Genomic DNA, 13,473 nt, shown 5'->3' on the forward strand with positions numbered 1-13,473 from the left:
TGATGATATATAGGTTTAGGAAAAGTGGGCTGGAATTCATTGCGGGGATCGTAGTGCAGCATTTATGAAAATAACCATCATCTGCGATACAAAATCTAGCGCTTTAAGGCACGTGTCCTATGGCGGGTCAGACCTGGCGTAAGATAGGTGCAGGGTGCTAGTTGGGGGACATGTGGAAAAACTTTTCCATTTTTCCATTGCCTGTTTTTGCAACGGACGGATTATATAAACATCCCCCAGGGTGTTTATCGGATGTACTGCTGGTAGGGCTGATGCCTAGCGCATCTTATGTGACTTGGTCCTGCGCAGAGTTGCGCGTTTCTGTCACTTACGCCCACCAACGCCTGGAGAGGTGGGACGGGCGGAAGGAAAGGTCGCTCTAACGTAGGCGCTGGATGGTAAGGACAAGTTTACACAAATGCGGCTCAGGCAGACCTGCAGACACATACTTATACACCTGTTAGGAGGCTACAGGGCAGCTGCAAATACTCTGTGCTGATGATGACTTGTTATAAACCAGGCGCGTAAGGTGAGGACACAGAGAAATTTACTCCCATTTTGCAACCAACTCTACATCCGCCCCTGTACGTTCACGTTGGTGTAAGAAATAGTACTGTCAAAGTTTGTGCGTATAGAAGGCAATATTTTCTTGGACCCACATGGAGCGGCTGCACATACAATAAGAAGCTTTCTCTCGTAATATCAGCAACCATTTTTATGGTCAATGGGAAACAAATTCATAAATAAAGTAATAATCACACAAGTAGTGACATTTCTATGTTATATAACAGCAGACCTACCCACAGCACATATACTCCCGGCACGTGTCATTGAGAAAGACAGGTAGTTAGACCTCAAACCCACTGTTGCTGCATTTAAAAGCAGTGACATGATGTGAGGAGGGGAATGGAGGCAGCAGGAAGCCACAGACTGAGAGTTATATAGTGGAAGGAGCAGAGTCCCCCAGCAGCACAAAGTATATCAGGAGGTGAGTGATGTGTTAGTGAGGACAGGGCTGCATGTGACAGGGGCAGTGACATGATGTGAGGAGGGGAATGGAGGCAGCAGGAAGCCACAGACTGAGAGTTATATAGTGGAAGGAGCAGAGTCCCCCAGCAGCACAGAGTATATCAGGAGGTGAGTGATGTGTTAGTGAGGACAGGGCTGCATGTGACAGGGGCAGTGACATGATGTGAGGAGGGGAATGGAGGCAGCAGGAAGCCACAGACTGAGAGTTATATAGTGGAAGGAGCAGAGTCCCCCAGCAGCACAGAGTATATCAGGAGATGAGTGATGTGTTAGTGAGGACAGGGCTGCATGTGACAGGGGCAATGACATGATGTGAGGAGGGGAATGGAGGCAGCAGGAAGCCACAGACTGAGAGTTATATAGTGGAAGGAGCAGAGTCCCCCAGCAGCACAGAGTATATCAGGAGGTGAGTGATGTGTTAGTGAGGACAGGGCTGCATGTGACAGGGGCAGTGACATGATGTGAGGAGGGGAATGGAGGCAGCAGGAAGCCACAGACTGAGAGTTATATAGTGGAGGGAGCAGGGTCCCCCAGCAGCACAGAGTATATCAGGAGATGAGTGATGTGTCAGTGAGGACAGGTCTGCATGTGACAGGGGCAGTGACATGATGTGAAGAGGGGAATGGAGGCAACAGGAAGTCACTGCACCGACTGGAGAGTGATAAAACGAAGGTGGAAATCAAGTGAAAAAAGTTAAAATGTTTTGCTGTACAGCATGTGCAGTAGGGACCATACCCAGAAAAGTAGTGCTTGGTACATTCATAATTATAACCACTGCTTAGGGAGTTCTTGCAAAACAAGTACTTGTGTGCTTTGTGAATGTTTTTCACTGATACTGCATTTAAACCCTGGATGGGGTTCAGTTCCTCATTAGCACCAGCCTAGAATAACAAGTTTGTTTTGGCAGAATAAAGGTGTGTGCTGTGTCCAGTTTTTAATACATTGTACACCTAACATATATGCACAGATTTAGATAGTGTAAGGAACAGAGTCCCCAGCAGCACAGATTATATCAGGAGATGAGTGATGTGTTAGTGAGGACAGGGCTGCATGTGACAGTGACATGATGTGAGGAGGGGAATGGAGGCAGCAGGAAGTCACAGACTAAGAGTTATATAGTGGAAGGAGCAGGGTCCACCAGCAGCACAGAGTATATCAGGAGATGAGTGGTGTGTTAGTGAGGACAGGGCTGCATGTGACAGTGACATGATGTGAGGAGGGGAATGGAGGCAGCAGGAAGCCACAGACTGAGAGTTATATAGTAGAAGGAGCAGGGTCCCCAGCAGCACAGAGTATATCAGGAGATGAGTGATGTGTTAGTGAGGACAGGGCTGCATGTGACAGGGGCAATGACATGATGTGAGGAGGGGAATGGAGGCAGCAGGAAGTCACAGACTGACAGTTATATAGTGGAAGGAGCAGGGTCCCCCAGCAGCACAGAGTATATCAGGAGATGAGTGATGTGTTAGTGAGGACAGGGCTGCATGTGAGTCCTGCACCTAGGGGCTCTGACTCCCCTCTTCCCATATATAGATTTTTCTTACCATTGGGCAGAACATGGGGGACCAAACATTTTGCTCTTTGGTGCACAAATGTTTATTTACGCCCCTGGATCACAGACTTCTATTAGACTGATGCAGGGAAACTGGTGTCAAAACAAACCTCTATATGGGATGAACTTTATAAATCCAGCTTGTATTTATTGGTGGTCAGTCATTACTTCCTATACAACATATATGGCAGGGGATAGTGGGTTAGAATTGCAAAGTCCAGGGGAACTTTGTTGATGTTCATAAATATTGATGATAATTAGACTGCGGATTTTGCAAGTCACCGATATTCGGCGATTTTGCAGGGGAAATTTAAAACGACAGTAACTTTAATGCCAAAACTTGTCCTTAAAGACATTGCCGTTTTAAATGTCCCCTGCAAAGTCGCAGAATATTGGTGACTTGCAAAATCCGCAGTTTCATCATCAACATTTATTTATATAGCGCCAGCAGATTCCGTAGCGCTGTACAGTCTAATACATTTACCCCCAGATATGTAAACATGATAGAGACTTATTCAAAAAGACTTATTGGTAAGAATAAAAGCAAATTGTGCTTCCACAAAGTATTAGTTTAGGGGTGTGCCCACTACTGCAACTGGGGTATTGTAGGATTTTTATTTTCACTTATTTTTTTTAGAAGTAAATATAAATGTAATATAATTTTTTGCCACTTGGATTGGTAAGGTCACATTAAAGGTGGAATAAAGGTTTGGCATGATTAGTCTTTACTTCACACTTTGCATCACAAAAACCTGCAAGTTCAATAAGGGCATGTAGACTTTTTGTATCCACTGTACATGCAGTGACAACCAAATCTTCTCTTCTTGGCTCCTCTCGAGGCTTAGGAAGAGGAGTATATGTTGTGTGGGTTTATTTATAAATAATTACCCATTACTTTGTCTTCTTTGTCATCCTGCTAGTTCTGCCAGTTCAAAAATCCCCTCTGTGTATAGAGCAGGACACAGCAGCTCTTGTACCGGGAATGAGGAAGTTGACATAAACGACAAGATAAGAGGCAGGTGGGGGAAAACTGCAGACCAGGGCAAGAAACAAGGGGGAAAACATGAGGAAACAGACAGGGTGGCCAAATATAATTAGTCCATACTTGCCTACTCTCCCGGAATTTCCGGGAGGCTCCCGAATTTCAGGAAGTCCTCCCAGACTCCCGGAAGAGTATACAAACCTCCCAGACACTGTAAAATGCCTAAATTCACGGCATTGAACAGCATGGGCGGGGCTTAATCACATCATTAAGTGACGTAAGGGGCTATAGTGACGTAATGCCGTGGTCACACCCTCTCTTACCCTCTGTCACATGACTTGTACTTCGATCTCCCAGAGTACAGATTTAAAAAGTAGGCAAGTATGAATTAATCCTAGTTTTGTGGAAAGGCCACAAAGGCCAAAGCCCTCGGTGTTGGGTGTACAGGAGCGAAACTCTGCTCATTTCTTATGTATTAATAATATATTATTTACACAGGGGATTAAGTGACAGCGGGGGGGGGGGGGGGTTATGTGGAAGGTACAATAAAAGTAGCTTCTAGATCAAAACAATGTGACTCCTGGGCAGCGCTGCGGAATTAGTGGCGCTATATAAATAAATGACGATGATGATGAGAGAAGGAGACATTGGGGACAGGCATGAGGGGAAAAACCATGGGGGGGGGGGGGGAGATTTTGGACAGCACCAAAAATGCAGGCAGTGTTTGGATAAATTACGCGTAATGTGGGTTTGGTAAATATTGTTACTGCCAAATGTTGCTCACTGCATGCTTCCATTTCCTGTACGAGCAACTGTTTGCAGAAGTACTTTGGTCTACACATTGCATTTGCTCTAGTTACCTGTTTACCTGTCTTTTTGTTTAATAATAGACCTCTAGAACAATGCATAAGCCAACATTATCCAGCTTACTTTGCTCTGAGCTGAGTAGGCACAGTACCGTCCTCCGTGAGAGACAATATCATTGTCTCATCTCCTAGAGATGGTAGAATTGATGTACTTAATAACATACGTATTTAACACATTAATGTGAGTGGATGCCTCTTGTTTGTGTGTTAAATCCATCTTAAATCATGTAGCAATTGTAATCTAATTGCCATCTGATCTCATAGACCACACATATACATTAACTTTGTTTGATAAGTAGCAATAAATAATAAATAGCATGTGGCTGACAGATATTGTGTGGATAACACACTAATCATAGTATAATACACTGGTGTCTGGCTGTGGGTTAGCAGTGGCGCCACTTTGTGGCCCTATGTAGAATTGCAGTTACCAATCAAAATATGTAATGTTTTTTTGGGGGGAACTAATTATTCATATCCAGAGCCACATGTGTATCAGTGTACTAGTAATAGAATTATTTACAAGTAATTTGGAAATTAATTAATTACATATCTTGTGTGCTAGAGACAAGTAGATGAAATTGGTGAATGAGGAGAGGGGGTAGTATGGTTATTCATTATATTAACTTATAATTTTAATATTTTTGTAATAAAGATATATAGCGTTTTTATAAATTGTGGTCATAGACATAATTTTATTTTCTATGTTATGAAAATCATATTATATGAAATTAAAATGGTAGTTATTGTCAGACTGTGTATTTAAAGTTAACTATAAATCAATTTATTTTTTCAATCTCACGGAACTGGAAAATAATACTTTCATCAGGGACAGTCTGAGAGCCAGCCCATGCCCAGACACAGGTAATAGTGAATGTTTTTCCAAGTTGCATAGTTCTGTATCATACTACAACCTCTGACCAGGCCCCGGCTGGTATGTTTGAATTTGAGACATTGATTTAGAATGAAGATAGTATTTCGCAGCATGTCACTTATTCATCCTATCTGAAGAAAACTACCAGCAAGATGCATATAAAAGACAGAAAACAATATTTTTTTATTATCAATGTTATAGAGCAAATGGACTAAATTATATAATGTGGCATTCTGGGACTTGTAGTTCCACCACGTGCTGGTGGCTTTCCTCTCATACAGAGCCATAGCAGTAACACTGTGCAGAGTAGCTGGGATTTCCTTGGAAAATAGGGACATCACACAAAATGCAGCTGCACTGATGAGATAAAAAGGAGAGAGGACCGCTGGTGTTACCTGGAGCACATTGAGTTTCAGTGCAAGACTAGAAATATTACATTATTCTTAGTTATGTTGTAACGTTTTAATATGTTGTTGATGCAAGATAAAAGACATTGGGGAATATCTCAGCAGATTGATATGTATTTCAGCAATTCAATGCTGAACTAAATGTTTATTGCAGGACTACAGGGAGCTGCAGAGGATAAAACACCAATAATAATAATAATAATAATAATAATAATAACAATTGTTAGTAATAAGAACCAGACACATGCATGTGTATAGGAGATGCACTGTGGGCACTATGACAAGACTGCATGTGGTTTTGGCGTCCTCGGTTACCATGGCGACAACCCGGAAGTACATCTCCCCCTTGTACATGCTCAGGAGGCTGCAGAGGGCTGTGTGCAGTCTGCAGGGTGAGTATACAATGCAATCTGAGGGTATTATGGGTGTGACTGTGGGTTGATTCTGAGATACTCTATTATTTGCATTGGGATTAAATCAAATGGTTAATGGCAGAGCAGGCATAATGATATGGCATCTGTGAGTTGTATGTATATTTTGCAGATGTCATTCATTTGCCAGGGTTTTATTGCAGAACTACTATACAATAGTGGAATATTTTAATATTGTGCAGTATATACAACATAATGATTGAATATTATTATTGTCCTTTATAAAGTGCTGATCTATTGTGGATAAATTGGGGATATTGTTTGTACAAATAAATAACATATAATGACATGATACAGAAAGTAAAAATGAGTTTACAATCTAGGGTGTGTGTTGTGAGGTGGGCACGCTCACCCATCCCAGTTCCAGCTTGGGTGGCCCTTAATCCAGCAGAACCAAAATAATGTCGCTATAACCTTTAAAATAAGATTATAAACTTCAGATATACTGTAGCTCTATTTTTCTTAAATGGTGTCTGGATAAAATTATCAAACAGTCCATAGGACTCAGAAATATGTAGTGTATGAGTATGACCTTTATGATGCTTGGATGGTAATACATCCGGTGAGAGAACTATATATTTCCTATTCAGCCCACCATACTTTCCCATATATTGATTTAATAGCAATTGACAAGTGGTCCTTCCAATACATTTCTAAAATCAAAATATTAACTATAACATGGTGGTATAATGCCCCCTTACTAATGATATGGCAGCGTTCTTCCACTAAGGCTCCTACTTGGCCATGTCCCTTTGGCAATTACCTCCCATCTTCCAGTGACACTCTTCTTTCCCTCAAACATTCATTAGACATCTTCTTCCATATACTGAAGATACCTCCACACTTTCTGATATCCTTAAAGCTAGGGTAAGGGAAGCTGTTGTTCAGGCTGCTGCCAGCATTCAACAAGCTACTATGGTGGGAGAAAAGGAGCCATAGAATATGATCGTTACCCTGGAAGCACAGAATAAAAAGGCTCTAAACCACCTACGTCAGAAATTTTATGCATCAGGTAAAAGGGCAATTAAACTTCTGGCGTGTAAGGTCAGAGGTCAGCCGTCCAGGAATAGAATTCAGGAGCTAAGCATGATAAAGGACAGAAAATCTATAACCCATTAGAGATGGAAAGTATGATTGTCGCATGTTTTACAGGCTGATGACCTTGGGTAGAGAGAAAACATTTATTAAATCTCAGGTTCCAATGGATTTTCAAACAACTTTTATTCTGCTTTTCAAATGGATCTCCTTCTGCAGTGGTCAGGGAACAGGGGTAAATTACCCCAAATGGAGTAAAAATGAAATTTCTGGGGGTCATGCTGCCGATTCACCTGCTGTCAGTTGGATTGTAGACCCCTTTAAATGTGAAATTGCTGTTGTACCAGGAGAGCCTCAAGGGTTGGCAGAGGCACTTCTTGAGCTTCAATGCAATAATGAAGCACGTATTGCATTTGAAAACAAAGCAGATCTGTCATATTTTTGGATGTCAACAGCTGCAAAGACATTCAAAATTGCACATGAGGAGGCAGTCAAAAAGTTGCTGCCTTTTGCAACAACCTACCTTTGCGAACAAGGATTTTCCACTCTAACGAACATAAAAACAAAGCAGAGAAATCGATTGGACGCTGAAGACTGTATCCAAATTGCTCTGACATCAAAATGCCCCAATATTGATGCTCTCTTATCAATAATGAAGCAACATCATTTCTCCAAAACCTGAGGTTTTGAAGTTGAAGAAATTCAAAGAAATTTTAAATATATTCAATAAATGTTTGAATTCCAATAATTACTAATATATGATTTCCTTCCTTTCAAATCAAGGGGGTAACGTTGGCGTATCTAAATATATTTTGGGGTAAAAGATAAAAAGTTCCCTGACCCCCGGCATACTGTAACACAAATACTTACTTCATGCTCTGAAAAGAGGCTACTTACCCCTGAAATTTTGGACGCTTCAATTATTACAATCCCTGAACCAAGTAAAGACCCTTCTCATTGTCTGAAGTATCATTCAGTTGCTTTATTGAACACAGATCCTTAGGACTTTACAAAGGTAACAGAACTTAGAGGTTAGGATCATTACTCACCCAGAAGAATGGGAAACAATATTTACCAATGCCCAGTGTATTTCCAAGTTCCTTAATAATATAAATATTTTATACAAATTAATTATTCAAATCTACCTAATGCCGGTTAGACTTAATAAATTGTTCCCCAAAATAACCAAGTATAGGTGTAACTAATGAGGAGGGTGATATTTTTCATATTGTTGATTCTGATCTTGTGAAAAATATTGTCCCACTAATTGAGCCGGTCACAAACGTTACTTTAGCTTTTATTCCAGAGTCTGCTTTGTTCCAATACTCCTTCCACACTGGCAGTCGTTGCATCATGTCAAATATGTGTTAGGAAATCGCAGGAGTACCAAGGTTATGTTGTAAAAAGCGTTATAGTTTTTTTTTGCAATATCAAGAGCATACAGGAAAAGTACAAGATCTGAGGTAATGCAGGGATGAGTAATCAGATGTAATGCAGGAATCATGCAGTAATGTAACAGTATTTTGTTTCAACACAGATATAAATAATATCATTGAAGAAATACTGGTACTGGTTTACACAGTCTGATGCAATGCAAGGATATGAAGAATGTGGCAGAAGCAATGCTGGTGCAGATTTACACAGAGTCCAGTAATCACTGCAAAGCCCCACAAGAGAGCAATAGATAGTTGCTGCAGTTCATGCATGGGGATTCTGAGTAGTTCTATATGAATAGTGTGTAGATGCAGACCAGACAACAGGAGCTTAGTGACAGATATAAACAGAGTCAGGAATCAGCAGACTTGTGTGATGCAATCCAGGTATCAAGATCAGAAATGAATGCAGAGCGAGGAAAAAATAGAACACAGGTACAGGAACCAGGAAACTAGCATGTTCAGCACTATCACTGGCAATTATTGCATGACAGTTAACCGTTTACATAGTGGAGTCTTCCAATCAGCTCACAGAGGAAGACACAGCTGAAGTGCATATCAGATTTGAGTATCCAGCAAGGTGCAAGACAGATTCAACCCTAGCAATATTTTATGTTCATAGCAACAAGAGCGGCTCAGGCTCAGGCTGGGGAAACTCCTCACCTACCATTATAAGTTTCTTTTAAGGCTAAGATTCAAAAGAGCTATGATATGGAGACCATCGGTATGAAATACACAGCGAGCAACTCTACTCCCCTGGTTACATGTGTGAAATGATAGAGGTACACTCATACATGCATTTGTACCTTCATACTTGGACTACTACAATGCATTCTACTTGGGTCTTCCAGAAAAAGAATTGCAGCTGGTACAAAATGCAGCAGCCGGACTGTTACTAACCTGCCCCATTTCTATGAGATACAAGCAAAGATCAGCAATATTTTAGGTACTGAATTGAATTCCACCCTAAGGCTGTAACTGGCTGAAGCTTTCTGCTGGTCTGTGTGCACCCAGATTTGAAGAGTGAATACAATAGGTGTTCTGACTGTAGTGACTAGTTTGCCCACCTTACAGTGTTTGGTTTATTCTAATGTGCATGAGACACATCTAAAAATAAAAGGATAAAGTGTTCTGCTTTTGGGATCCGGGCTGCCACTGTATAGACACTTTAGAGTTGGGGGTAGATCCAGGCAGTAGTTGCTGTGGAGTGCTCAGAGCACTTACTGTGCGTGCAATGAACACCCAGTACTGACATAATAAGCAGAACTATCAGACATAGTATGCTGGTGCTCCTGCAGATATTCTGGAGGGAGGAGGAGACGGAGAAAGCTTCCTCTGCATCATGTTCCTAGTAGATCCAGGGTTATTCTAAATTTTCAGCAGTAAACCAGCTGCATCTGGAATAAAGAACAATTTGAGAACAGTATTGATAAGTGGAGTTGTGTATTTTTATGAACTGACGGTTCTAAAGTGATTGGAGGTTGGAGTTTTATGTGACTATTACACAGTGCGCGTCTTCAGGTTATTGTACCTCTCCGCCAGCCTGGGCGCACGTCTGCAGGGGTCTTCAAAGACTGAAAAGTAGACGTGCGCCTTGGAAAACAAAATGTTTTGCAGTGTGTTTCATAGCTGAGGCCCACAGCCTTGGTAGGCTAATCGGCGTCTGTGTAAATTGTACCTAGTGTTTGTGAGTGTGTGTGTGGTCGGAAAATTAGATTTTAAAAACACATGAAGGTATGACCCAATGTAGGGACTCTCACTGTTCAGAGTTAGGACCACCCTATTAGCAGAAGCGCCGTGACGGGGCGGGTGGCTTATCATCAAATGTGTGTAACTGAGGATTCTGCAATTTTTTGTACAAGGAGAAATATCCGCTCTTTTACTGGCTCACAGCTGTGTGCTGGGGGATTTATCTCTGTATTTTCTCCTTTCTGGATAACCCCACCCTTTCAAGCACCTGCTGTGAACCAATACATTGATTGATCAACTTCCATTTCTGTATTGTAACAAAATTAGATTGCAGGCACCACTAAGGCAAGGGATAACATATATATTCTGATTGTACAGTGTAATACGGTGGCGATTATAAATGACGAATATTATTATACTATTACAGATAACAGTACGATATAATGAAAGTAACCTCTTTCTGTTATTCAGAGTCATGGCTGGGAAACTGAAGTGGGTGACGGATATTGAGAAGTCTGTATTGATCAATAACTTTGAGAAAAGAGGATGGATCCAGGTATCGGAGAGCAATGATTGGAACTTCTACTGGTAGGACTATGGATTTGAGGTTCTCTGTTACATTGGTGTCAAGGGACAAAGACGACAGAGATTTGTCTGTTAAATAAAAAGTATCTATAAATATAAGTATCTATAAAAGTAAATATAAATGTCTTAATATAAGAGTAAAAGATGGAACTGCATATAATCCAAATAATATTACATGAACCAGATACAATTGGATATGTGTTTCAGTTATGGCTGGTAGTGTTAAAATAAGCACCTGGCTGCCTAAATTTCTTCAAAGCCAAACATTTTCCTCATCAGGATAAGTTTAGCATTATCTATATATCCAAACTTTACAACTGATGCCAAATAATACATAATATTACTCTTGCAAATGGTGCATATCCAATTCAAGCCACAAGATGGTGCTAAAGATCCCTTTATAGCTGCAAAACTCACCGGGTCTAATTTACAAAACACAAACAACAAGGAGCTCTGCAGAATTCCCTTTGATGATGTCACACACCTCAATTTTAGGTGGTGTGTCTAGATTCTCCAAAGTTAATGGGTTGGCGGAGAGAGATAGCGGCATTTGCAGAGGAACACAAAATAGAGCTGACTGATGTGATGATTTGGGTAGAGCGAGGGTGTTCCTTGAAAAGTATGCAGGAGGGGTATTGGTGAGTTTTGGGGAGCAGTGCACCAACAAGATTGAAATGAGAAAAAGGGTGGCGTAGACACATTTTTAGGAGCATTCCTTGATGTGCAGAAGGGCGCTCAGTTGATTTTTGCAACTCATCAGAACTGGTGGCCATCATTCTCAGCCTATCCTTTTAATGCAACGCATTTTGCATCTTCTAGTTGAGAAGCGCATTTCATGGTTCACTGAGAGCAATGTAAATAAACCCCAAACTTTCAATCATTAAGTAATGGTACTGCCGTATGCAAATAAAATAGAGGAAAAGGAAATATGGCATCTTTTACTATAACTTTAGTACAGTTCTCAGGCCTTGTAAATAAAGTACATTATAATAATAGTTATCATTTTAACGAAGAAAAAAATATATCTTTGAGCTTTTAAAGTGTACCCATTGATTACATACTGTGGAGCAGCCATTTTTAAGAACTAGGGACATTGTGCAGCTACACGTTAACCCAATTATTTAGTCTTTGGCTGGATGCAACAGTGTCTTCAGTGTTCTAATTTCCTGCACCACGCGTTTCAGGATGAGCGTGCAGACCATCAGAAACTGCTTCAGTGTGGAGACCGGGTTCCGTCTGTCCGACGACCAACTTGTCAATCACTTTCCCAACCACTACGAGCTGACCAGGAAAGATCTGATGGTGAAAAACATCAAGAGATACAGGAAAGAACTGGAAAAGGAAGGGAGCCCGCTTGCAGAGAAGGACGAGAACGGCAAATATCTGTATTTAGGTTAGTGATGAGCACAATTCATGAAGTTTTATTACGGTTAGCGAACATGGAGTTAGTGTCATCTGTTCTGAAAATGTGTCTAATCCCATCCACCATCCCTGATTGTACACAAGTATGAGAGGTGTTATCTGGTCATAAATCTGCTCCTTTCACTACAATACAGTCAGCTATAAATGGTTGTGAAGTTTAATACAAATTTTATAAACTTGCAATGATAGTTACACAACTAATACCATCAGTCAAACAATTATGGAGCTATTTAAAGACATAGTTTTCAAAGCTACTACTTTATTTATTGTTGGTTACAAAACATGACGTGGGACTTGCACATTTAAGGCAGGAAACTAATAGTACTATTTAAATCAATGTTCGTCTACCTTATTGTACACAATGCAAAATAAGTTTATCTTTAAGACACACTAATATTAAGGATGTTGCCCAACTCTCACTGTTATCTGCACACACTTGTAGTTCATTAGCAGAGAGCTGTCAGACAAGAGATCAAACCAGTGTTAGCTATTCCAGCAGCCAGTGTGGGATTTCTGTTTTATATACAGCACATTGATTTGATTGGCTGTAGCTCCTGTCCAATCAGGCACCTTTGCTTTGTACATGTCCTGGTGTAGACTGAATGCCTGTCTATTTGAGAGCTACCAGCTGCTTATCTTTGGAGAGGTAGGGTTGTCCATTTGTGTCTACATTTACAACTAAGCTATGTTCATCAAAGTCCTGGCTGTAAATATGAGTACATGAGACACAGACATTAACTCTATGGCTGATCCATATTCTCTTGCAGATTTTGTGCCTGTCACGTTCATGCTTCCAGCAGATTATAACCTCTTTGTAGAAGAGTTTAGGAAGAATCCCTCCAGCACCTGGATCATGAAACCCTGCGGTAAAGCCCAGGGGAAAGGGATCTTTCTCATCAACAAACTGTCACAGATTAAGAAGTGGTCCAGGGACAGTAAAACCTCCTCGTGAGTAACCGATGCATTCTGCCGACTCTTTACAGAAACGCGTTGGTCTGTTTTTCTTGCTTTGAACTCTATGGGCCTGAATCATTAAGGAGAGCAAAGCATGGTTACTCCTGGACAAAGCCAAGTACCAGTACAAGGGATGCAAATTAGTTTATTATTTAATTAAATACTGGCTGTTTTTTCATCTAGCACACAAATACTTGATAGCTTTATTTTTACA

The 13,473-nt window shown here is 40.8% G+C and overlaps 1 protein-coding gene across 2 annotated transcripts in view; it reads left to right on the forward strand.

Moving 5' to 3' along the window:
• Positions 1 to 6,061: 6,061 nt before the first annotated feature.
• The window catches only part of TTLL1 (TTL family tubulin polyglutamylase complex subunit L1), a 28,355-nt gene continuing 20,943 nt past the window's right edge, over positions 6,062 to 13,473 (forward strand). For both annotated transcript variants that reach the window (XM_075210289.1, XM_075210290.1), the window contains exons 1-4: positions 6,062 to 6,102; positions 10,770 to 10,886; positions 12,068 to 12,276; positions 13,073 to 13,253. In XM_075210289.1, the coding sequence (XP_075066390.1) occupies positions 10,774 to 10,886; positions 12,068 to 12,276; positions 13,073 to 13,253 (503 nt within the window). In that variant the 5' untranslated portion in view covers positions 6,062 to 6,102; positions 10,770 to 10,773. The remainder of the gene's footprint in view (positions 6,103 to 10,769; positions 10,887 to 12,067; positions 12,277 to 13,072; positions 13,254 to 13,473) is intronic.

This window comes from Mixophyes fleayi, chromosome 4 (genome assembly GCF_038048845.1).
Source record: "Mixophyes fleayi isolate aMixFle1 chromosome 4, aMixFle1.hap1, whole genome shotgun sequence".
Taxonomy (NCBI): domain Eukaryota; kingdom Metazoa; phylum Chordata; class Amphibia; order Anura; family Limnodynastidae; genus Mixophyes; species Mixophyes fleayi.